At 37.0% G+C, this 23,709-nt stretch overlaps 1 protein-coding gene across 2 annotated transcripts in view; it reads right to left on the reverse strand.

Moving 5' to 3' along the window:
- Positions 1-8,775: 8,775 nt before the first annotated feature.
- LOC113238621 (calcium-binding mitochondrial carrier protein SCaMC-2) overlaps positions 8,776-23,709 on the reverse strand; it is a 68,776-nt gene continuing 53,842 nt past the window's right edge. The window contains exons 2-5 of one of the 2 annotated variants that reach the window (XM_026475543.1): positions 12,072-12,230; positions 10,885-11,461; positions 9,683-9,792; positions 8,776-9,264 (exon numbers count right to left, since the gene is read on the reverse strand). In XM_026475543.1, the coding sequence (XP_026331328.1) occupies positions 9,190-9,264; positions 9,683-9,792; positions 10,885-11,461; positions 12,072-12,230 (921 nt within the window). In that variant the 3' untranslated portion in view covers positions 8,776-9,189. The remainder of the gene's footprint in view (positions 9,265-9,682; positions 9,793-10,884; positions 11,462-12,071; positions 12,231-23,709) is intronic. The other variant, XM_026475485.1, reaches the window with a different exon arrangement.

Below are 23,709 nucleotides of genomic sequence, written 5' to 3' on the forward strand. Positions count from 1 at the left end.
CGCGCCGCCGCGCGTTTTCGTATTTGCTTAACACGAATTTGTACCTCAATGGTGGGAAAATAGAGATGAATATGTCATAGGCGAACAACGTGACGCGTCGCGACGTTTCGACTCAGCGCCATTGTGAGTTGAGCCTTAGGGTGCAGCTGAAATTATAGTCAAATAGACGTGTCAATTTATATCTCAGTGTGACGGGCACAGTGGCAGTGAACCTAAAATCTTTGCGATTAAAAGCTTTGAGTGGCACATACCACCAGGTGCACGGCTCATTCGCTTGGTGTTAAAAAAAAAAATCCATTATATAACAGCATTCTAATTTTTATAAAATAAAATAACGTCAACAATTCATGTCGTTACGAATAATCACACTTGTCAGGCACGTCGTCGTCTCGGCATCGTTATGTTTTTTATAGTTCGTTACCAATAATAATTGTCCGTACCCTAGAAAGCCCAAAGACAAAGTTTTTTTTACCGCGGAAAAACTACGCTGTGCAGAATTATATTTTTTTCATCCTATTACATTACTATAAAAATGTATGTATATTACAGTAGAGACTCATTAAAAAATGTTACGTGTGTTACATGTTGTTTACATTAAAAACGTTAATATTACATACGTCGCCTTACTTTCTCAAACTCGTATCTTAAAACACAAGTAACTGAAATACAAAATGAATTGTAAACAAATGTTGCAGGCTGATTAAGCATTTCCGTCATATTCACACACTGACTTTTATCTATTCCTAAAGTAATGCATACATAAACCTTTGATAAAAAATTTAAAATAAATAGAAAGTTTTGGCAGATGCCTGAATAAAATACCCAATAAAACATATACGTGTTGTGTTGATATTGGACCTATTTTCACCTACTAATTACGCAACATGGTATCAAAAGTCAATACAACTGCAATTACCGTCGGTTTCAGAGTTTTAAAGTAATACTTAGGTTTGATTTTTGTTGTTCTTTTGTTTTGATTTCTACGTCTTTAGTATTACTCTATTACCTAACGTCTGTCGGCGTCGATTTTTGTCCGTAGGCGCAGCGGTGCCGAATTGCAGGGAACAGGTATTGTTTGATTAAGTTTCATAAAAACGAATACTTTAGATAGCTTCTCAATGAGTGGAAAAGCTTTACGGGTTCCTGACCATATAGTTAAGATAGTTACCTAAATATAAATGACAACAAAATATTGTATCCAAGCACCTACCTAGGTACTGTTATATTTTACAAGTCGGTGGTTATATTATATCTTTATAAATTAAACATGACATAAATAAAAAGGAATTCTTAGGTTTTGGTGATTGTTACAGATAGGAAATGAAAATATTTTTTTTTATCTCAATAGCGTATATTTGATTTTTCAAACAAACAACTTCATCTCTGACTATGGTACCTGTAACGGACCCGAAACGTTGGTTTGTCTGAAAAAACAAGTGTAAATAGGTACGCTATACAAAACCGGAAAAACTAGTTTCATTTCCTAATTAAAATGGAACTTGGAAACGTCATCAAAAGTAAATAAGTTTATTATAAACAGAAATCAGTAGGTACACACCAACGTGAAACCATCGTGCACGGAATGTGTTTGAACAATCAAACGTATCAACTAAAATATTGTTCATACACCTATGTATAACGAAAGTTTTTTTAAATTTATTTAAAGTAGAAAGAAAGTTTAATTTATTATTCCCGACGTCTAAATTTTAAGAAAAATCATATACAGTGAAGTGCTAATGGTATGCAGAGATAGGCAGTGGATTAAAACCTCATCAACGCTCGGGTTTTATCCGGGTTTTTACCCAAGACTCAGGTTTTAATCGATTTCTGTCCAAAGTCTTGGACGGAAACATCATACGCGTCAAATAATACGGAATTTGGTGTAATTCCATACATAAAAATTTTTTTTAGATGAAATAGATGCAACTCAAAAACTACTGAACAGATTTTCATGCGGTTTCCATCAATAGACAGAGAGCAGCTATAGTTAACTAAATTTCTGATTCGATTTCCATATAAGTTGGCAATAAAGTCAATTTATTATGTAGTCTAGCAGTAGGTATATGATGAGTGCTGAGAAAGGGCGGCTGGTACTGACTACCTGGCCTGGAGCCTAGGGCGGCCAAGACTGCAAATCCGCCATTGGCAGAGGCATAGTTCGGTCCTGTGAAGTTCGGAACTAAGACGCCGCGAGCACGGACACGTCTGTCTGTATCTCTTTTTTTCTATATCTATGGTATGTATTGTCAAGAGCACGACTTTTGCCTAACGATGGGCAAGTCGAGTTATTGAACTCGAGTTACTCCCACAACGTGTCAACTCTAGCTACTTTTATATGAACGCGAGCTACTCAGTTCTGTACCCGGCCCGCGCCGATTCAAATACTTCATTCATAAAGCGCATCGGCTTCTCGTGCTCACTTGGGCAGTTCGGCGACCTTCGGACCTTGCTGTCAGACACCAAATAGAGTCAACTCGAATTGCAATTAATTTGTTGAATTGCAACTCGAGTCAGCAATCACGTCAACTCGAGTAAATCGAGTTCAAAAACTCGTACCATGGCGATTTTTGCCGATGTTTTAGAGAACCACTGGCGCTGGCACCTTACCCAAGGAATATGACCTCAAAGCCTGCGCAGGTGCAATTATACATTGACATAGATCAAATATTCACGAGGTACTCAACCGCGCCTCCTCTTTTAGAAACGTGTTTGAAATTTAAACGGAATTCTACGGTGTATCCGCTACTCACAAATATTTGATTTGTTGCAGTATGCATTGCATGCACCTGCAAATATTGTATTACAGCCATATACTGACCTAATGCAGTCTGATCTCTCATGGCGTTACGTTTGTTTCTTGTAACGATCCGTCGTAATTAAAACGTACCTATTGGTCTAAAAGAATGGTAAACGTCGCAAGTATCCTAGACATACACATACACAACAACAAATCACACCCGAACTCACGAGAAAAATAAATGTAGGCCATACAAATATTTCTCCCGGCCTGAGAATCGAATAGGTCTAATGCGCACGTAGGTATTATTTATAAGAAAAACATTATTACATAATATAAGTCATCATCACCCTATTTAAGAGCCAAGCTGTTGTCGGTGTAGCCTCCTCCACTCCTCACGGTTCATTGCCAGCTCCTAGATCTTTTTTTTAAATATTAAGTGACGGGACGAACAAGTCGTGCGCCTGATGGTACTGTCACTGCACCCATCACCCTGAGACATAAGTTAACAAGTCCTATGTGCCTGTAATTTCACCAGCATACTTACCCTTCAAAACGGGAACGCAGCAATGCTAATATTATTGGCGGCAGAAAAAAGTAAGGTGGCAGTACTTCCCTGGACGAACTCTTTCGCAAGGAACTCTGCTGCTGCCTAAAAAATATTTGTGTTGCTCACTTTGATTTTTGTTTAACGCACACACTCACAGCCCAGCACTAGGAAACCTAGTATCGTGGCTGCCATGGACACACATACAGACATTACATCCAAACTTACGAGATAAATAAGAGTATGCAACACAAATATTTCTCCCGGCCCGGAAATCCAGCATGGTACCTGACAGACGTTCGTCCAAGGAGGTAGTTAAAGGATTGATGTTCTTCTTTATTTGTTCACTATACGCAATTCTTGAAATTTATCCGCTTTTTTTAACCTTCTGTTTTCCTCTCTATTATAATTCTCACAAATTCGTCATTACCTAACAAATGTCCTAACATCTCCTCATGTTCTCTATTGTGTTTATAAGATTTCTTTCTTCCCTAACTCTTAAAACTTCTAAAACTTAAACTTCTTCACTTGATATATTCTCAATCCATTTTTTTTTTCATTCACCTACAGTACCGTATTTCCATTTTATGACTCCAATTTTTTCCTGTCTTTCTTTGTGATTATCCATGACTCGCATCTATACAGTGCGGTCCTCCATACATAGTTTTTATGAATATTTTTTCAGTCATATGGTACTTTTCAGTGGGAAATTTGTTTTTTGCATTATGGAAAGTCTGTTTTCGTATTGCGATTCTAGTTTTTGTGTGGTACATTTAGAGTCCTCTATGTTAAGTTGATAACAGTACCAAGACTACCAAGATTTTTGAAATGCGGTACCTATGTATGTGTAGGTACTGGCTAAATATACGCCAGTAATTTTTTTTAAATTATGCTCTTTGTATCCTATCAAACATACTTATCCTTATTAGTTACGTAATAGCTTGTTCGTTGCAATTCGGCAATGCGTTTGTTTAAAGAATCTATCATGCGTTGCGTATGTGCAGCATGTAGAGGATGACACGTAAGCACAGATTACTTAATCTCATACAAAATCGAAAATACCTACGCTATAATAGCCTACTAAATCTTACTAATGACACCAGGCGCTCACTGCGAGGAAAAAGGAACCTAACTACGCGCTCAGAGAGGTGAAAATAACGTTGCCCACCGTGTGCAGTCGTGCGGAGCCGAATGCTCATACGAGCGCTTGCGTCGACGTCGGCGCACTCAGCGGTAGGCACTTATCGCGTAACCTTGAGCGAGTGACGGAGCCCTGACGTAAGTGTAAGGGAACACCAAAAAATATTAATTAAGGAAGGAGTAGGGATGTTTTACACTTTATAAAAATAGCGGTTTCTTTCACGCGATTGCTTTGATTCTATTATCCACCAAAACATAATACATCTAAACAAGTTTTATGTTGGGATAAGTTTATTGATTTTAACAACAGACAATAATCGAAATGGTTCCATTGTAACAATTTTTTAAAAGCTTATATAGATACCTACTAACAGTCATGTATAGCTTACAAACATGCAGCGAAAGTGACACACACACAATTTCCAACAAGAATTCAGAAATATGTAGGTAAGTATTTAATTATTGAATATTTTGTTAAGCAAGTAAGTATGTACTTAGTGTATAGATACTTATGTTGAATAATCATTGATTATGTAGTTAATACTTTTATTTATATAATATACCTACAAAGTTGAATCTGTAAGATGAGTACCGGTATTTGAAAAATGTTTTCAACTTTTTTAAGTCCGCACAGCTACACACACATTTACAGGCCTTTACTTTGCACCTTTGTTACAGTAAGTGCTAAGAGTAAAAACCAGCTTGCTGTCGATTGTACCTGTATCTGAGTTTGCAAAGTAACTGTCAATATGCGCTTTTGATTTTAGACCTCAATGGTAATGTTCAGTTACAGAATTTCTACAGGTGTAACAAAGAGGCATGACCACATTTCGTCTAGTTGGTCTTTAGTTGGTAACGCTTATGATAACAAACAATTAAAATAAAAAAGTTAAATTGGTGAAAATCTAAAACATGCTTTTTTTAAGAGTTTAACAAATAAACATAAATGATCTTTTTTACTCTTTTTTTTAGGGGCTTTGATCGTTATTGAACTTCTCAGCCCCATTAGCAAAACAATACCTCAAGAAAACAATAAAATCCAGACAGATAATTCAAAATACTATCTAACCAAACATGTATACAAAATCTCCGCAAACATTAATTTGGTTAGTATGTACATAAATGTGTAGAATTAAAATTCAGATTGCGCCAAGACCCAGATTTTTACTGCATGTGAAAGAAATAAATGGTTTGTTACCATCAGCACAAACTGAAATATATACCTTTCTGTTACAGTCTGTATGGTTAAAATAATCTCAAGATTCTAATTATAATGTATATAAATATCTATCTAAATATTTTTTTAAAAGCTATAATTAATTTCGTTAGGTCTGCTCTATGTTACATAGACCGAGTTTAAGCTCAATTTATATTGTGGCGGAACGGAATGAAAGCGAATTTTTGTAACGATATTGTACATAGAGTAATGAACTTTATGGCCAATTGTGTATCGTACAAACTAGATACGAGCCAAAAATCACGTCTCACGCCATCCGCGGAATTTGCGCGTATGCTCGTGACTGCTCGCGCATTCGCGAGAATTCCGCAGCAGCCGAAGGCGACGCCTGGCGAATCTGCAGGAAGTGACGCGAAAGCAGTCGCAGTGTGACGTCAAACGTCGACGAAATACCGCGCGCGAAGTCTCGAAATTGACGCTTCCATTCCATTCAGTTCGGCCGCAATGTAAACTGAGACTTCAGAGAACAAAGTTTTTTCTAGATTGAATCACATTTTTGGTAAGTTGTTTGTTACCATATATACGACTACCAACACCAGTTGTATCATGCGCATGAGCACAACCATCACTTCAACTTTATAACCCTCGGTCAGTAACACGTTATAATATATAAAACAGTAACTATGTAGAAACTTTCTACCTATAACAGAAAAAGATTAACCATTTATGGAGAATATACAAATTCGTATTCCCTACTTGGAATAAAAAAATAAAAACATTGAAAAATTTGCTAATTTTTATACGAGTAAATTAATGTCAATGAGTATAACGGACAACTCCTAGCAAAATTAGCCTAGATGCTCTAATAAATTTGTTTTCTATCTACTAGTTACACATGAATACACGTCTATGTATAGCAAATTAGTACATCAAAATTTCATGAAAGACATACTACCTATCTAAGCAACCACCTTCACATTATTGGTATAGTCGGCCCCACAGACCTAGGATTACGCTACACGCTCCGTTTATCACTTGCTTGCTGGTCGTCCATATTGAATTGTGATTATTGTTTTATTTTTTATATGTTTATTGCTTTTCGGTAAGCATTTCGCCACAAACTCACTTGACGTAAGTGTCGATGGAGTAGGGAATCTTGCCATGCATTACATAAATCTTTCACCATTAATGATGTATTCTTTTACAGAGTACAATCCGACACAACGCCAGAAGGTCTACCTGAAGATAAATGGCAACCGCCGCTCAGGACGGCTCCAATATAATAAATGTTCTCCCTTCAGACTCTCCCACAGGAACACAGCAGTAAGTAAAAAAATATCCTTACAATAAATATACCTATGCCAACAACGTAAGGCTCTGCTTCCAGCGCTTCTTTGATTGACATCAACTGCAAAGAGAATTTAAACTGATGCGTTGTCAACTTAGACTATGGCTTTTCCTTCATTTTTTTTTCCATGCTCTAAGGTTGTCAATGAAGATTTCCTGCTATACAATTTGACAAACGTCAAATTCAAACTGTCTGATAACTGTCAAATTTCACGAGTTTTTGTCCGTCGCTGTCTTAGACTATGGAAACTTTTTTCCATCCTCTAAGGTCGCTGTCGTAGAGGAAGAATAAAAAATTCTCCCTCTACGGTCGCTGTACTTACAGCAGGCCACACACATCGCGATGCATCGGTCACATCGATCAGTACATCAATCGTAATTTCAATGGAATGGTACATGTTTGTACGTAAAAAGGGCTATTCTGCGGATGTATTCCAGTGTATTAAGCGGCTTTAGTTTTCTGGCCTGTGGGAACGATCACGACAATGGCCGTGGTATTCATATTCTTCAAATACCGAAGTAAAAAATAAACCAAAATCATTATCTCTGAATTTTAATAGATAAATTGGCAGCATATTTTCTAAGCCCTCTAACACTAACCCTTATAATATATGTGTGTTTTGTATCAAGCTGGTTGAATGCGTAAGGAGTTAGCAGAGGCACCTACTCGGTTCGACGTGTACGCGTTGATATATAACACGATGCGTGTGGCCTCCTGATCCAATGCCCACTATCTAAAGAGAGCAAGATTGGAATTAAAATCTAAGTACTAACTACAACAATTAATTTATAGAGAAAATACAAAGGCAAAGACATTCTTAAGCCTAGCTATCTAGTTAAAATCTACAATAAATTTAATTAAAATTGAGAGACATATTTCCTCATATATTTAACTTGGTTTTAACCTAAGGATCACACTGATCTACGCCGAACATTTAATTATTATGGGTTTGCTTTTTCTTTGCTCACATTGCGTATGGCGTGTCTGAAGTAGTCAGATTAATTCCCAATGTAAATAAAAGTTTTATGTGAGTAAAGACACAGTGCGATCGATGATTTATCGTCGGGGAAAGCGCAAATGCGCGTAAGTAGTATTAGTACAAGGCGCGTATCAGCACCAAACCAAATTTCACAGGAGAGTGATTTAACGTTATTACTTTGTTATTTCAATAGCTATGATTTTCATTCTTGTACAGTAAGCATTAATTTATATTGTCAACGGACTGATAACAATAAATCACGCTAATTTGGTTGCTACGACATTTACGCGGAGTTGATTTGGCCATTAAATTACCGAAATGAATAGTTACGCGTAATTGCCCTATCCCCGACGTTATGTCACTAACGTGTCACGCGCGGTTATTGTAATGTGCGAAATGGGATAATATGATCTTTGTTTGTTTCGAACTTCATACTGACTTGCGCAAAAGGCAAATACTGTGACGGCATCAAAAATAGAAAACTGTTCCCACCCTGATGTTCTTCCTACATCTTGCTTACATAAAAACAATTCGCCTACTTATCACAGTTTGCCTATCATACCTCACTTTCTTGTGTGTTGGTGTCACGGAAGTTATTTAAAAATAACAATTAATAAATATATGTACTTAAGGTATAAAAACAACATTAACGAATTAAAACAATGAAATTTAAGATAGTGACCTCAAAAGTGGCACGAGTATACTTACCAACCCTAACACACTGTTCATACTGGTACTGTATTACATACAAATGTTTATTCAAATTAGTTCAGCAGCTTCGGGTAAAACTGCTGAAAATGACCTTTTTAAAATAGCTTTAAAAATAAAACTGAAAGCAAAATAAAAAGAAAACAAATAAAAATATCAATTTATTTTAATCACAGATGCAATTACGGCAGTGCGCCGACGTCACAACGAATTCATTTTCAAATTACGTACGAACCAGCTTCAGATTTTGCAAAGAATATTATCCAATGATTCATCTAACATTTCAGATTATTCCAAGCTTAAGCTAGGGGACTACGACCAAAATTATATTTTAAATGGAATTACAACGTCTGTTAAGTTCACGTTACATTAAAAATAAATAATAAGTATAACTTAACGAATACGAGAGCTATATACAATCAAATGCAAATTTGCTAATATGCTTAAAGTAGAATGTGATGTGGGTTGAGCTCGAGGCGTAGCGCGGACGGGGCGCAGGCGCGGGCACAGCGGCGGGCAGGCGCAAGGTGCGGGGCGGCACATGCGCACGCGATCACGTCATATTGACGCCGAGTGATCGACTCGCGTACTCGTATACCACGTACGAGATCGACACCGCAGGGATTACCTTTAGTAAATACAAAATATTTAAAATTAGCAAAAACATACGTAATCCATCAAAAAACGAATTTCCTTTTCCCGAATTTCATTATTCCGAACACGGATCAACTTTTTTCATTAGTGTGATGACTATTTTGGTATAAATTTATAACAGACATCTTACAGTATCGTTAGTTCGAAAAACTGTTATCAGAATTATAATTACATTGTATTCCTTTGGCTTAAGAAGTTTATTTGGACTATTCAAGTTTATCATACCTACTCTCTGTATATAAGGTTACACTGTTGTATATTCGTTTCGTCAAAATTATTTTTGTTACATAAAGTTTTATAGACATAGCAAATGAATTCAAAAGTGCAATCAATGTAAGGGCCAAACCTGGGTATCTATAATTAAAAATCAAACTATAAGAATATTATTGTACCTTGATGAAATTGGGCGTGATGCCCCGATAAAGTCCACGTAGTCCTTCTCGCTGCACGATCTCTCGGAACACCCCCCGCATCGTGCCCTCGGCACCTTTCGCTGCTTTTTCTGAACATTAGAAGATATATTATTTATAGTAGACAACCACACCAACTACTTGGTCTCAAACTAGAGAAATTCCTGTAGTGAGTACCATAGCAACGGATTGAACTCCGACCTAGAATCCAAGAGAGTTTATGTAAACGTAAGGGTTACTACACCAAAAAAAGACCTTCCAAATAGAAGTTTACTCAATTTGTGTAAAAACATAAGTTAAGGTTGATTTTCTACCTAAAATCCATAGAATAGAAAATTTAAATGGTTTTGACGTATTTATTTTTGCGAAGTAAATTTTTTTGACTAAGTTATAAAAATAGGAAGAAATATTGGTACAACAAATTTCCTAATTTAACTTTGCTGATCCAGTTCTACTGCTATAGGAAATCCCCTAGATTAATATCGCATATTTATCATACTTGCAATGTTTGCGGAAACCGTCGCGTTGTATATTCATTTGTTTCAGAAAACAATAAACAAACAATGAATTCCTTTGCGTTACGATGATGAAATAGTTGTTTTTGCGCAACGGCGGACCTTGATCGTCGATCGTGAAATTAAGCTGCGAAAGGTCATTCCGTATCGGTCTATTGATAACAAACGAATCGTATCGACTTAATGGACTGCGTCTCAATCTGGACAAGGAGTACTAGTCCCTTGTACAAAATACACGTTACATAGTGCTAACATGTGGCCGATAAAAAGTATGGACCAAATATAATTATAATTTTGTTGAAAGTGATATTATATGTAGTCGGTGTTTTGAAGAAAGGGCGAAAGCGCCATTTAAAAAAAATCAAAGGTGCATGTTTTAGTTTTTCACGACTGAAAAATATTTACGTCCTGTTTTAAATTAAAGTTTTTAAAGTCAAATTTAATTAAAACCAAAGGGACGTAAATATATAAATAAAGTCGATAAAACCTAAAACACACTCCTTTAAATTTTTTTTCAAAATGGCGCTTTCACCGTTTCCACAAAACACCGACAATATTATAATTTAGATAGGTGATTGACCTGTTTCAAACTTTGTTAATACAGAATCACCTCATATACATGTTGAAATATTAAGAAACGATTGCAACAGTGATGAATTGAATAATTACCTTGCGCTTGTAGCCGCGTCCGCACGAGCGCTAAAGGGTAGGAGCAGACCTGGCCGAGCGTGCAAGAAGCGCTCCCGCACGCCAGCAGCAGCAGCATGCCAGGTTGCTCATTGTGTCGCTGGTACTTAGCGATGTACTTCTTCTTTAGCGTCTCGTACACCGCCAGGTCAATGCCCGCATACGGCACGATACCCAGAATGTTTGGAATGTATCCCTTGTAGAAGCACCTGAGGCCCTCCCGCGCGTATATCTTCTTCGCCGCATCGACGATGCCTCGATATTGGCCGGTTTTCCTTAAAGCTAATCTCGTCTTTAACACTTCTAAAGGATAGATGATAGTCTGGCTGATCGCGCCAGCACTGGCACCCGCTATAAACCTCTCGTGAATCTCGAGCGGCAGGTTTCTTTTCTCGCCTTTTATTAACCTTTTCACTTGTTCGTACGCGGCGAACTTGATCGCGGACTCCGGAGCAATTTTTATGACATTGATGCCGTTCCCCCGCCACATACCAGTGAGCCCGCCTTCACTAATCATTCTCGCTAAACATTTGCTCATTCCTTCTCTTGTTGGGTTCACCTGAAATAACATAATTTAAAATGACATTACAATTTTGTCGTCTAATGTAATATTCCGAGGATTTCAAAACTCACGCCGACATGGACCGCGAAAGCAGAGTCTTGCTGCTGGGTGTAATATACTAGCCCGAGGCAACGAGGCTAAGATAACGCTATCCAAAGCATAGTGAGTTGGACACTCCACGTGTAAAGTAAAACAATAACTATTGCCGTGCATCGGGCATGTTCGCAGTCGTGCGGACAGGCTTTTATGCTGTGATGTGGAAAAAAAACGCGGATGCGTTTTGCAGTTCTAATATGCTGAGTAATAAAATTTCAGTGCTCACGCTTGAGCATTTTGTTGGTGAGCTGGTGTAGCAAGCCAGAAAGTAATTTAAAAGATGACTCAAGAATATGCGCGATTTGACTTACAAGTATTTTAAATGTATGATAATAGAGTAAGTTTTCTGTTACACTAGCATGTGGATTTAAGTTGTCAGAAAAGGAGTTCTCGCCTCCACAATCCGACAGCTCGATGCAGGCGTTTCAGGATCGGATGTGACGGCATTATATTGGATAGGTGTATGAAACTTTGATGGTGGATTGATTGAATGACAGCCGTGTCAACTTACTTGTAAGAATACTTTAAGTCTGTCGAGTGGCGCAGTGCAGGTCCGGCTGAAGGCGCCAGCGATGCCCCCAGCTAACAGATGTCTCCACCACTTCCCAGTTTGTAACTCGTTTTGGGTGAAGTCATCAGGTACGTTCATATCCTCGCCGATGTCCAAGTACTGTTAACAAATTACATTACCGTTAAGTCTCAAGTAAAAAGCATTTAACTTATTTCTATAGTGGAAAGTGTTCACTAAATTTGGCGATTAGGATAGCTATTCTTTTCTTTAATTATACATAGTGTCATTTCAAATCCTACACGAACATGCATTCGAAATAAACATCGATAGTTTGTTTTAAAAAATGGAAGTAAATTAATTTGCTACTCTGCGAACCCGATGGAGGTTAAATCATGCAAAATAGCCACGCTTGTGTTGAATAATTTTTCCATGCAGTTAGTTTTTTGTTTATGGTAAGTTTTTGGTGGTGGTGAATGTGGTTGTAGTCGAGCTTGAGTTACTTATTTAATTAATTTTGTGCAGAAAGGGGGTGGAAAAATTAACTGCTTGAAAAAAAAGCGTGGTTATATTGCATGATTCAACCTCCACCGGGTTCGCGGAGTAGCAAATTAATTTACATTCATTCTTATTAACATGGACTTCTGCAAAGTAACGCCTGTATCTATTAATTAAAAAAAAAGTTATTGAAATTCGAAAAAAAGATTCATTTTTCAACGAGTAGCAATCGCGAAACCTTATAAACTCTATATGAACTCGGATTTACTACGTACGTGGCATAAATGAGTTGGGATAGGATGCAAAGTAGGTGCTGGATTCATAAATTACGATCAGTGGTCTAATGTCTACATCAACGAAGTAATAAATGTGGTTACACTGCACAATATGTCGTCATCTTCTGGACACGACGCCTTTAACTTTATTTTTTTCTTCAATACATTCCGTGTGCCACAGTAAGGTATAATAGGCGAATGCCCAGAGCACTTCGATTGGTCCTGTATTAAGAATACTCATAAGTATTTGTTGAAAGGTATTGAGGTGTATTGGATAGAATAATTTGTCTTTAACAGGTGTATTACTAACGCCCCCTTTGGAATTATAACAAGACTTGAGGAAGGCTACATTTAAACTAGAGCCTTGTTGTAGTTGTGTATCAAAATACTTCACTAGACTACATTAGTTGTCGCAAATATTAAATATACTGTATTATGTTCTCTAGCGTTTAGTGCGCTCAAATTCTTTTAGTTACAATAGTAATATATAAAATAGTAAGAACTGTATTACCGCTGCATCACTGAAATGTATTTTTATCCGGTTGTCCCAGTCCAGTGTGAGAGTAATGTAGTTCACGTAAATTTTCCAATACATCCCGTCTATCTTGTGATATCCTGCATAAACGGAAACTTTTGTGATTTTTATAGCTCTACTCATGATAACCAACTCACTTTAGTCATCGAGTAGCGTAAAAAGCGAATATAAAACCCAGTTTTGTGGTCAACAATCATTTCCGAATATATTGACAGATTGCTGACAGCACATTCAGGTTTGCCAGAGTAAAAGTTTTGCTTTTCATTTTTTCCATCCTCTAAGGTTTTTCGACAGTAGATAAAAATAATGAGGTTAAGGCATAGATCATATTATAGAGATTTAAACATAAAGATTGTATATATAAATAAAAAAGTATGTAATGCTTTGCAAAGAGAGTATACGCTAACGCTGAGGACGGACATTCATACAAAAAGTGGACGAGGAAAGATCAATTGTGGTTAATTAAAATATAAAAATTCATTTCTATATCTATTACATAAATGGAATTTGGAATTTGAATTTTCCCCACTATAATGATAACGTCTACTTCAAATGTTAATGTACAACATAGATACCCTCTTAGGATGAGACACTAGTGTTAAGACAAGGGAAAATACCACACTGGAATGATAGTTCATTCGAATTTATTCACGCCTTCTACTAGCGCGTTTAAATTTTTAGAAGATTTGAATGAAGTATTTACTTTAAAAAAACGATGGAAAGTGTGTCAAATTTCTCGCACCTAACTCGTCGGAGCGATAGAGCTCTAAACACAGTATTATTCAAATGTGTGGCTTATGGAAGTCACTGCTGTAGGGCTATCTATACTCACTAAGAACAAAAGCTTAGGCTTAATTAGAAGGCGTTACACGAGTTAAGGCTTTTTGTACTGAAATTTCTAAATTCTTCCGGAGGCAAAACAGACGAAGCGCCAACTAGTTTCGTTAATTTTTTTTTACATTAAAGAATCATAATCATGTAATCATTGCATCACCTAGATAGAAACCTAGTTATCATGAAAACATTGACATTCGCTGTCGTAAGTTTTCCATTTGTTCCGGTTATGAAGCGTAAGGGTGCTGGTGACTTTACAGGTACCTGAAACCCTGACCCGGCCTCCAATTTAAAAATTCAAAATTAATCTTTCAGGCATTGGGAGAAGCGAGTCTAAAATAATAATAATCGAAGGTGTGAGAAGAATGTATCGGAATAAGTGTCAAGGGCATCCAACGTCGGGCCATTTGATAGATTGACTCACGCAAAGGTCAGAATTCGACCTTTCTGAATTTATTATAGTTGAAGAAGTGGGCGTGTTTCAGGTGTGAAAAGAACGTAGGCATTCACATTGATGTTCATCTTTCTGGATACCAGGCCCACGTGCTGGTTGGTACCACACCTACCGAGTACTGATGGGTACTACCTACAGTTCACCTTTGAAATCAACGTAATTTCAGTTATCCGAATGGTACAGGGTCAAGAGCACGTCAAGCTTGACAGAAGATTTAAATCCAACTCAATGCCGCTTTCGATAAGAACGGTCCAAAGTACAAAGTGTCAAGCTTGCCACGCTCTTGTCTGTACAATGCCGTATTCGTATCGTTCGAGTAACGCGGTCTCAGTTACGATGTTCACATCAATCCATTTATGCATCCCACTGCTGGGCACCGCGCTCATCTCAGGCGTTAAGGTTTTAGATCATAGTCCGCCAGGCTCGTTGGCCAATAGCGGGTTGGGGTCTTCACACGTTTTCGAGGGTTGTTAATCGTCTTCGACGTGCAGGTTTCATCATGAAGCTTGCCTTTACCGAAAAGATCATAGCAAATTTCAAATTAAATTACGCACGTAAATTTCGAAAACCTCAGAAGGTGCGAGACCGGGTTCGAATCCACGGCCTCTGCTTGAGAAGCGGTAGGTCACACGGTTAGACAACGACGGCTTTTGCGTTATTTACATTGGCACCTAAGTATGCAACATGTTTGTGTCTGTTACTTATGTAATATATGGACATAGTTTAAGTCCAATTTACACTAGAAATATTGAAATATTTGGCCTTTCTGATTAATAGTAGTTGAAATATAGGTTGGTAAACGCAATGTAACAATGACATTGACTGATATGTGTTGCTGTGATACTTGTTTCGCAATTTATTCACGTATAAAAATATATAGACACGCAGCTGATTTTATTGCACAATAGGTCAACATACTACTTATACTTCTAAAGCTAGTCCTATGTTGGTAAAGTTAACGCCATTATATTCTCTTTCGATTGTTCGCACTAGTTCTTATGACAGACTACTGCTGGTATTTTTCCTTCCATTTGCTAACTTAATAAATAGACAGTCTTCTTCACAGAAGTACTGAGAATTTTTTTTCCCCTAGTTCTAACCTTCACGATGTATCACCCATTTTTGTCATTATGTGGTCCAAGTAATATAACCTTTTTTATAATATTCTAAAATTGAAAAAGGTTATAAATTTCTTTGCTTAAACATAGTCATACAAAACTGTATACACAGTTTAACTGCAGGATCCAAACGAGTCTCAATTAAACAAAAGGTGACAATTGACAATTAGAAAAGTTCACCTTTCTTAATTTATATTTTTTGGTTTTATGTTGAATAACCCCTGGTACGGTGTTTAATAGGTACGGAATACGTTTCTTTAAGGTCCTACCTCCATAGTAGTTAGTGACTCTTGGGATTACAAATTTACCCAAGGTCTTTGACTTTGTATTATAATTATTATCAACAGAATACAACAAAGAGCCACGCTCTTCTGCGCTATGGTTATTGACAGCCAGAAGATATGTATATTTATGTTGTACAGTAACCGGAAGAATTTTACAAATTTTGAATAAGTTATTGTAGTCACCATTACATTTGACTTTTGAGTTTCAAAAACTTTATTTCCATGTTCTCTAGCCTGTCAAACTATGATTGAATTCAAGGCACTTTGAAACTTAAGCAATAGAATTTGTCCAACAGTATTCTTGAAAGAAGACACAAAAATGTTCAACTACTTATTTGATACCTAGATAAGTAACACATTTCGCTCTTTCTATTAACTTGCATCTACAATTAAATATTCAAATGAATAGGCGAGATTGGGACTGGGCGAGTATGTTACATGCAGATAAGGAAAATGTATAATCAATAATTTAACTTTGATCTTCGTAATCCAGTCACGCCTTTTTTTTTGACGGGGGGGAAATCTTTATGGATACCCCTGAGCCCAGGGAGACTCAGGGGTTATGTGGGGACTCTCCCTCCAGACTGGAGGGCCTACCCCACTAAAACCCCCCCGGGTTTCCCTCTCGCCGGTTGACTCGGCGCCGTGGGATCAGTGAACATTCACCACGACGATCCAACCACGCCTACCTTCAATCGACTTCAAAGTCGTACAAGGTAGCCCATATACATCCTCTCCGATTTTTACTTACGTTTCTACCATGTTTCTTGCCTCTTCGATGATCGCTTTTCCAGCTTATGCTTTCCATCCTCCTTCAACACCATATTTGACAAGTTGTAAGTCAATATAAAACTAGATATGTAGACATGTTAAATAAACAGTGCAATTAGTGAAAACCAGTAGCAGTTTTAGTCATAAAGTTCCTTGTGAAAGTGTTCGTCCAGGGAAGTATTGCCACCTTACCTATTTCTCCCGCCAAGCAGTAATATGGTTTTAAAGAGTACAGTGCTGGTGAAATTACAAGCACATGGGACTTGTCCACTTATGTCTCAGGATGACGGGTGCAGATTTTCTATATCTATGGGTGCAGAGGCAGTGCCCCTCAGACATTTGTGATTTAAAGCTCTGGATGGCACTGCAACTGATTTGCGCAGGCGTGTCGGTCACCACCGGGCGCACTTGTTCGTCCTGTCACTTGGTATAAAAAAAACTTGTTAATGTATATCGATACATTTTGAATAAGTTTAAATTTTAAATTTGTATTCTGTTGATAATAATTATAATACAAGGTCAATGATCTCGGGTAAATTTGTAATCCCAAGAGTCACTATCTACTACGGAGGTAGGACCTTAAAGAAAAGTTGATCCCAACTTTAACAGTATAACTATTTAATTTCAACTAAAAGTAACTAGTTCGTTTATACTGTACATATTAAATTATTGTCCTTTTTTATTATCCTTTTAAAAAAGTTAAAAGGCGATCTCCGTTTTTCCTGTATCGTAAAGCCAGAATCATCACCGAGTTGATAAGGTCAACATTAAGTCATATGTCTTTATTAATAAACATCACTCGAGTGCGCATCAATGATTGTTCATTGATTAGTTTGATTACTCATCATTTGAGAGTTGTCAGAAATTCCGCTTATTAATATTAAGTTCCTAAATCCAGACACGTGCATTGTCTTGGTCACTTGCGATGGTATCATCCGATATGACGATAACTTTAATATAATAATAATAACACACACACTCAACATAGACCCGCACTAGGGAAACCCTGTATCGCGGGTGCCATGGACACACACATAGACAACCACAAATTACACCCAAACTCACGAGAGAAATAAATGTAAGCCATATAAATATTTCTCCCGGCCCGGGAATCGAGTCTGGGACCTCTGCGTGGTAGTCCGGCATGGTAACCGTTCGGCCACGGAGGCAGTTGATGCAGCTGAGTTAGGTTATGAGGCAGTTGAGTTAATGTATTGATGAGGGCTTAAGATTAATCTTGAAAAGTGCTTTTGCTTTTGCCTTTTGATTAATTTTTACAATTGACTTCTTCGATCGGCATCATTAAAATAACAGGTGTTTTTTTTTTTCACATTTCGTCGATTCTATTCACAGATGAGGCGAGCTTAACAAATAAAATATTTTTTTATAATATCAAGTGACGGGACGAACATAAACTACACGCCTGTCCATAACAGTTACAGTGCCACTCAGAGCTTTAAATTGCAAAGATCTTCTCAGATCAGTGGTAGTGCCCCTCGGCACTACCACTGCGCCCGTCACCCTGAGTTGACAAGGCCCATGTGCCTGTAATTTCATCAGCACCCTTACCCTTCAAAACCGGAACACAGTACTGCTGACAGGCGGCAGAAATAAGTAAGGTGGCAGTACTACCCAGTACTTACATACACTGCTTTATCTACACACATATTATACGCTCTCTGTGATGTGTTCAGGAACCGCATGTTACGACTGGCGAAATGGCGGCAAATAAAAACTTTTCTCACGCACGTTACAACCTTAGACTATGGAAACTTTTCTTTTATTTTTTTCCATCCTCTAAGTATACAACCGTAGTTTTTATTTTTAATTCATAGACAAACTAGAATCGGCCCCAACTATCATATCGTTCGATATCAAGTAACGTGTGCAATTGTCAAAATTGTTTCCTATTGAGATTTCATTTCGAATAAAACTTCATCTCGACTGATATTAGACTTGAGGTCCAATCAAATTGTTTTGTTTTTCAACGATGTTCGAAATTTTAACGTAATAATAACATCGAATTCGATGTTATTATTCGATGTTATTATGAAGCAATAATAACATTTTCGCAGATAAGAAAACGAACGCTTTCACCAGGAGCTCTACTGCTACTAAAACAATGTCTCCATAAAGCAATATACCCTATCTACAATATTTAGGGTCGTATTCTAGAACTCAACTCAACTACTCAACGCTCAGATCAAGATTTGAGTAAGGTTTAAAGTTTTCGAAATCATACTCAAGTCCCTGTCATTAGGGTCGTATTTCCAGTGCTTGAAATCATACTCCGATCCTGACTTGAGCATTGAGTAGAGTTCTGGAATACCACTCTTAAAGTACTTTCCGTGTCTGGTCGCCACTCTTTATACAGAGATGTTTTATAAATACAGGCCAAAAAATTACAATAAATAACTCAAAACCACCGCGGGGCGACCTTGACTTTGTTCACATCCGTAGAAATGACATACATCGAAAAAAAAAACAGCAAAGCTAAAGGAGAGTGATGAATCTCTCATCTCATTACATATTTATTCAGGGATAACTTGTAATTGTCCTACCGCGACTAAGTAAGCTTGAGCACGACATCGACAAAAGTTGGATTATACTATAGGACTTGAGATCTTGGTATGATAACCTACGCCAGTTAGGATCTCGGGACTTAGACTTACTTCCCAGTTTACACTTTTCAAACAATCAGTGGAAACACGTTTGTAAGATAATGAAATATAGCCGAGTGTACGAGGTATTTATAACCTTACAATGTCATGAAAGCCACGTGTGTCGCGTCGGCGGCGCGGTGCAGCACGTGACTTCAGGAAATATCTTTGGTGCATAAGCGCGTCTATCTATACATTATATTAAGTTTATTAAATTGTACTTGTGTTAAGAATTAGATAGCGAATAGAGAGAATATGTCGAACATAATGTAAATTGTAGTTAGTTCTTGACTAACTACCCTGACGGTTCAAACTTACTGTTAATTTGCGTACTGGACTGGTTATTTAAGTAGTACTTTTCATAGGAAATGAAACTATTTTTCCAAGAATAAAAAAAAGGTTTAAATCGCGTATATTCGTTTAATCGTGTTTTTTCAAACAAACCGACGTTCAAATCGGTAATATATACAGCAAAACAGTAGTCCGCACCGCAGTACAAAAAACGTGACTTTCATAGACGGGTACAGCTCACGTGCTTTGAAATTGTTTTCATGTTTGATTTTTTATAAATATGGTCTCTATCTAATGAATTGTTGGAAACTACCAAAAAACTAAATTTATCTGTCTTACTCTTTAAGCTATACTATGTGACGTCCGTTACTTAAAATTGGTCGGTGCCGTGACAGCGTACTACTACCGCACGGCATCAATACGATAGTTATAATAGCTCGTTCGTCGCGGTCGAATTTACAGCTACGACAATGACGCCACACGTGTAGCGAGTGTCTCATCATCACGCAGGCGATACGTCGCGAACGGCCTGCGCAGCTACGTTTTTAATAGTTGTTGAAACAAAAGCTACTGAGAGATTATTTTCTGCAGATTTTTATGCGGGTCATCCGCACGGTGAGTCACCTCACTAAATTCTAGGCATAAATCGGCGAGTATTGAACATTTTAATTATCATATGTAGAAACACTGAAGCACAACTAACATGTTTTGTAACTACGTTCAATGTAACACTCCATGAACACTAGCGCCCGAACTTATATTACAGATGTATTGGCCGACCTGTAAAACATAGTAGATGAATACAGACAGACCGACGAAAAGGAAAACTTGGCAAAGGCTAAAGGCAGCTTTCCTACGCCAAGATCGAACACCGAATCCTAAAAACCAAACGAAAACACTTTGATGCTAACTCTATAAAATCTCTTAAGTACACTTTGTCATAGTAAATATGCGCGTGGATTTCTCATCACGCACCGGTTGGGCGTATCATGTGTCATGGCTCGCGTAGGTGTCGCCTACACGTCACTGTCGAGTAATTGAAAGTTTGTATCTGTTGTTGAAGGATGACAAATGTTGAGTAGTAATGTAAATGTAAAAAACATTAATATTTAGGTATTTTATATGGATGAATGTTTAAATTCGTGTACTAAACAAATTGTTATTAAAGATGAGAAGTATTTTGTTTGGCTAATGATGTTACTGGTTTTGAACGACTTGATCGTACTGTAGTAATGAAGAAAGCCTTCACCTTGACCCTTTACTTGTTATTTCAATAAATAGTTATTATTGGTGTATAGACGTGACCAAGAAAACAGAAAAAATGTCAAGACCTGATTGAGTTTGAATTATAGGTATGAATACACAATGATCTGTTTCGTATGAGAATACCTATGTTATTTTAATAGTGACAGTTGTAGGTAGCAACTGAGCAAAATTAATTGCAGATTAGCTTGTTTTTAGTTGGAATATGGGTCAAAGTGTAGGTAATTTAATCTCGTCCATGCACTTATTTATTTATATTATATTATATTGTAAATAAGATAACCTAAATTTTATTAGGTTACTCATTATTATAATACCGCTACAGAAACAGCACATTGTAAATAAATATGTGATGATCTCCGTGGTCGAGTGGCTTGCACGCCCTCTCTGCGGTCCTAACTAGAAAAACTAACTTCTCTATACAGTCTCGGATTTGGTTTTTTATGGTACTGTCGTTGTCTCCGATTTCCATAACTTCAGCTTTAATTACTTACTTTTTAATCATAGCAACGTATGTGATGTTGCGTAATATTTATTTCTTTTAAAACAAAAAGATAACGTTAGATGAATTATCCTTAAGTTATTTTCATTACGTCGGTTAAAAATATGATTTCCTGGGAGTCAACAAATGAACTAAAGGAAAACCAAATCAAGTTTGTAATGAAAGCCTACATTACTGAGAATGAATTAGTCATTCATTGTCAAATTACAAATGTGTACACACGACTATTATAGTATAAGTGAATGGCGGTTTCGTTGATCCGCTGTTCAGACATTCAATTAAAAAAGAAATACCACTGTCCTTATTCTTGCAATGAGGTAATTTGTAGCCTATGTAACTTGGTGTGGTTTAATATTACCATGTAAAAAATTCATTATTGTATTCGTGTGTATTCTTAACTAGACGTGGAAAAAACTTTTTTATGCATTGAAAGTTTGTACTGTTTTAAATAAGCGTGCTTATAAAATGACTTTTCACTTAAACGCTTTTTGATTTAAAGCTTTCAAAATCGTTTAGAACAACGTTTGAGCCTATAGAAAGTTTGTTAAAAAAACTTGCAACATTGTGTTGACAGCGAAAAAGGAGAGTAGGCCACTAAAGTTTTCAGATGAGTAAGTTTATTTGTAAAACACGAGTTTTAGTTTTATTTATAAAATTATTATTAACACGGACCAATTAATTTGTTTAGGAAATATAGATGACTAGGGGACTTAACAGGCATGTAGTAACAAGTTAAATAGTTGAATATTGAACTGAGATACGCTTGCAACTTAAACTTATAAGATTGCTTGTGTGCTTATATTAAAAAATAATAACTCTAGTTGTAATGGAAAGTACACCGTAATGCTTTGACCGAATACCCGTTATAAGGAAAACTGTTGACGCGTATTTTTATTCTGATTTGGAAATAATCTAATACAATTATGACTCAGTTGTAGTCGGATGTAACTTGGACTTTGCACTCTGGTTGTGTTGTTACGTCTAAATAACAAAGTACATACTTAGTTCCTTTCTACATCTATAATCTCTAGTCTTCGATTTAACAAGTGAAGGAAAATATCGTGAAGAAATGAGTCGAAGTAGGTTCATTGAAATCTCGTTATTTTTGTTTTCATGAATATTATAATGAAAGGATACGCAATGCCAACAAAGTATTTAGATAGCCATTCGAGCAAAACTCTTGCATTTTTGTTCACAAACTTTCGCCAAGCTCTCGATGGAAACACGCAAAGATGCAATAAAGCTGGTCGCATCTAGTCATAACCATTGCTAGTTGGTTATTCTAGAGTGATTTGTACAGAATTATAAGTTCAGAATTTATAAGACAGTGGAAGCAAGTATGTGGGAGCACCTTAATGACCTTAGGAACATGTAATTATAACCCCCGTTTTATATCCAACACCCTCGACCTACATTTGTTAACATCGATTGTTAGTTCACTCGTTAATCTGATATAACAATTTGTCCCACTAAAACGATAAGGATACCATGCTGGACAAAATACATTGACATATTTTCTAATAGCGAAATTTCATTCAAACTTTAGGCAGATCGAGTCGATTGTAAATATTTTTGAAACAGGGTGCAGAACTCGAGCAGGTACACAAAGGTAAAAGACTATCAAGATATCCGTTCTCACTACGCAGAATGCTGTCTCAAAATTCCAACATCTTAAAACGTTAACTAAGCAAAGTGATGACTGTTGTTTATATTACTTATAAACTTGTGTGTGACTGTGTTATATTAAGTTTACACTTAATATAAACAACAGCCATCATCGGATGTAGTACGTCTGCCGCACTACTGGGCACGGGTCTCCTCTAAGAAAACTGAGTAGGCATTAGTCCGCCACGCTTCCAAGAGTTGTAATCTCAGATTTCATTACGATGTTTTCCTGCACCGCTAACAAGGTGTAGCTACTAAACAACCATTCTATTTCCCAGGTTATGAACCTTCACCGACATGGGACCCCATCACGACTGTGCCACCATCCGCATCCGCGGATAATCGGCATAAATTAAAATATCCGCATCTACATCCGCAGCTCTGCTATTGGTTTTAAAATATAACTTTGATAAAATTGCACAACGACTAAGCCAGGAAGGTTGACAGTTTTCGTGCAGATTGATTCTTTTGTTAATAAATGTCACAAAATC

Source organism: Hyposmocoma kahamanoa, unplaced genomic scaffold, assembly GCF_003589595.1.
Source record: "Hyposmocoma kahamanoa isolate Upper Pololo Valley unplaced genomic scaffold, ASM358959v1 100021, whole genome shotgun sequence".
Taxonomy (NCBI): Eukaryota; Metazoa; Arthropoda; class Insecta; order Lepidoptera; family Cosmopterigidae; genus Hyposmocoma; species Hyposmocoma kahamanoa.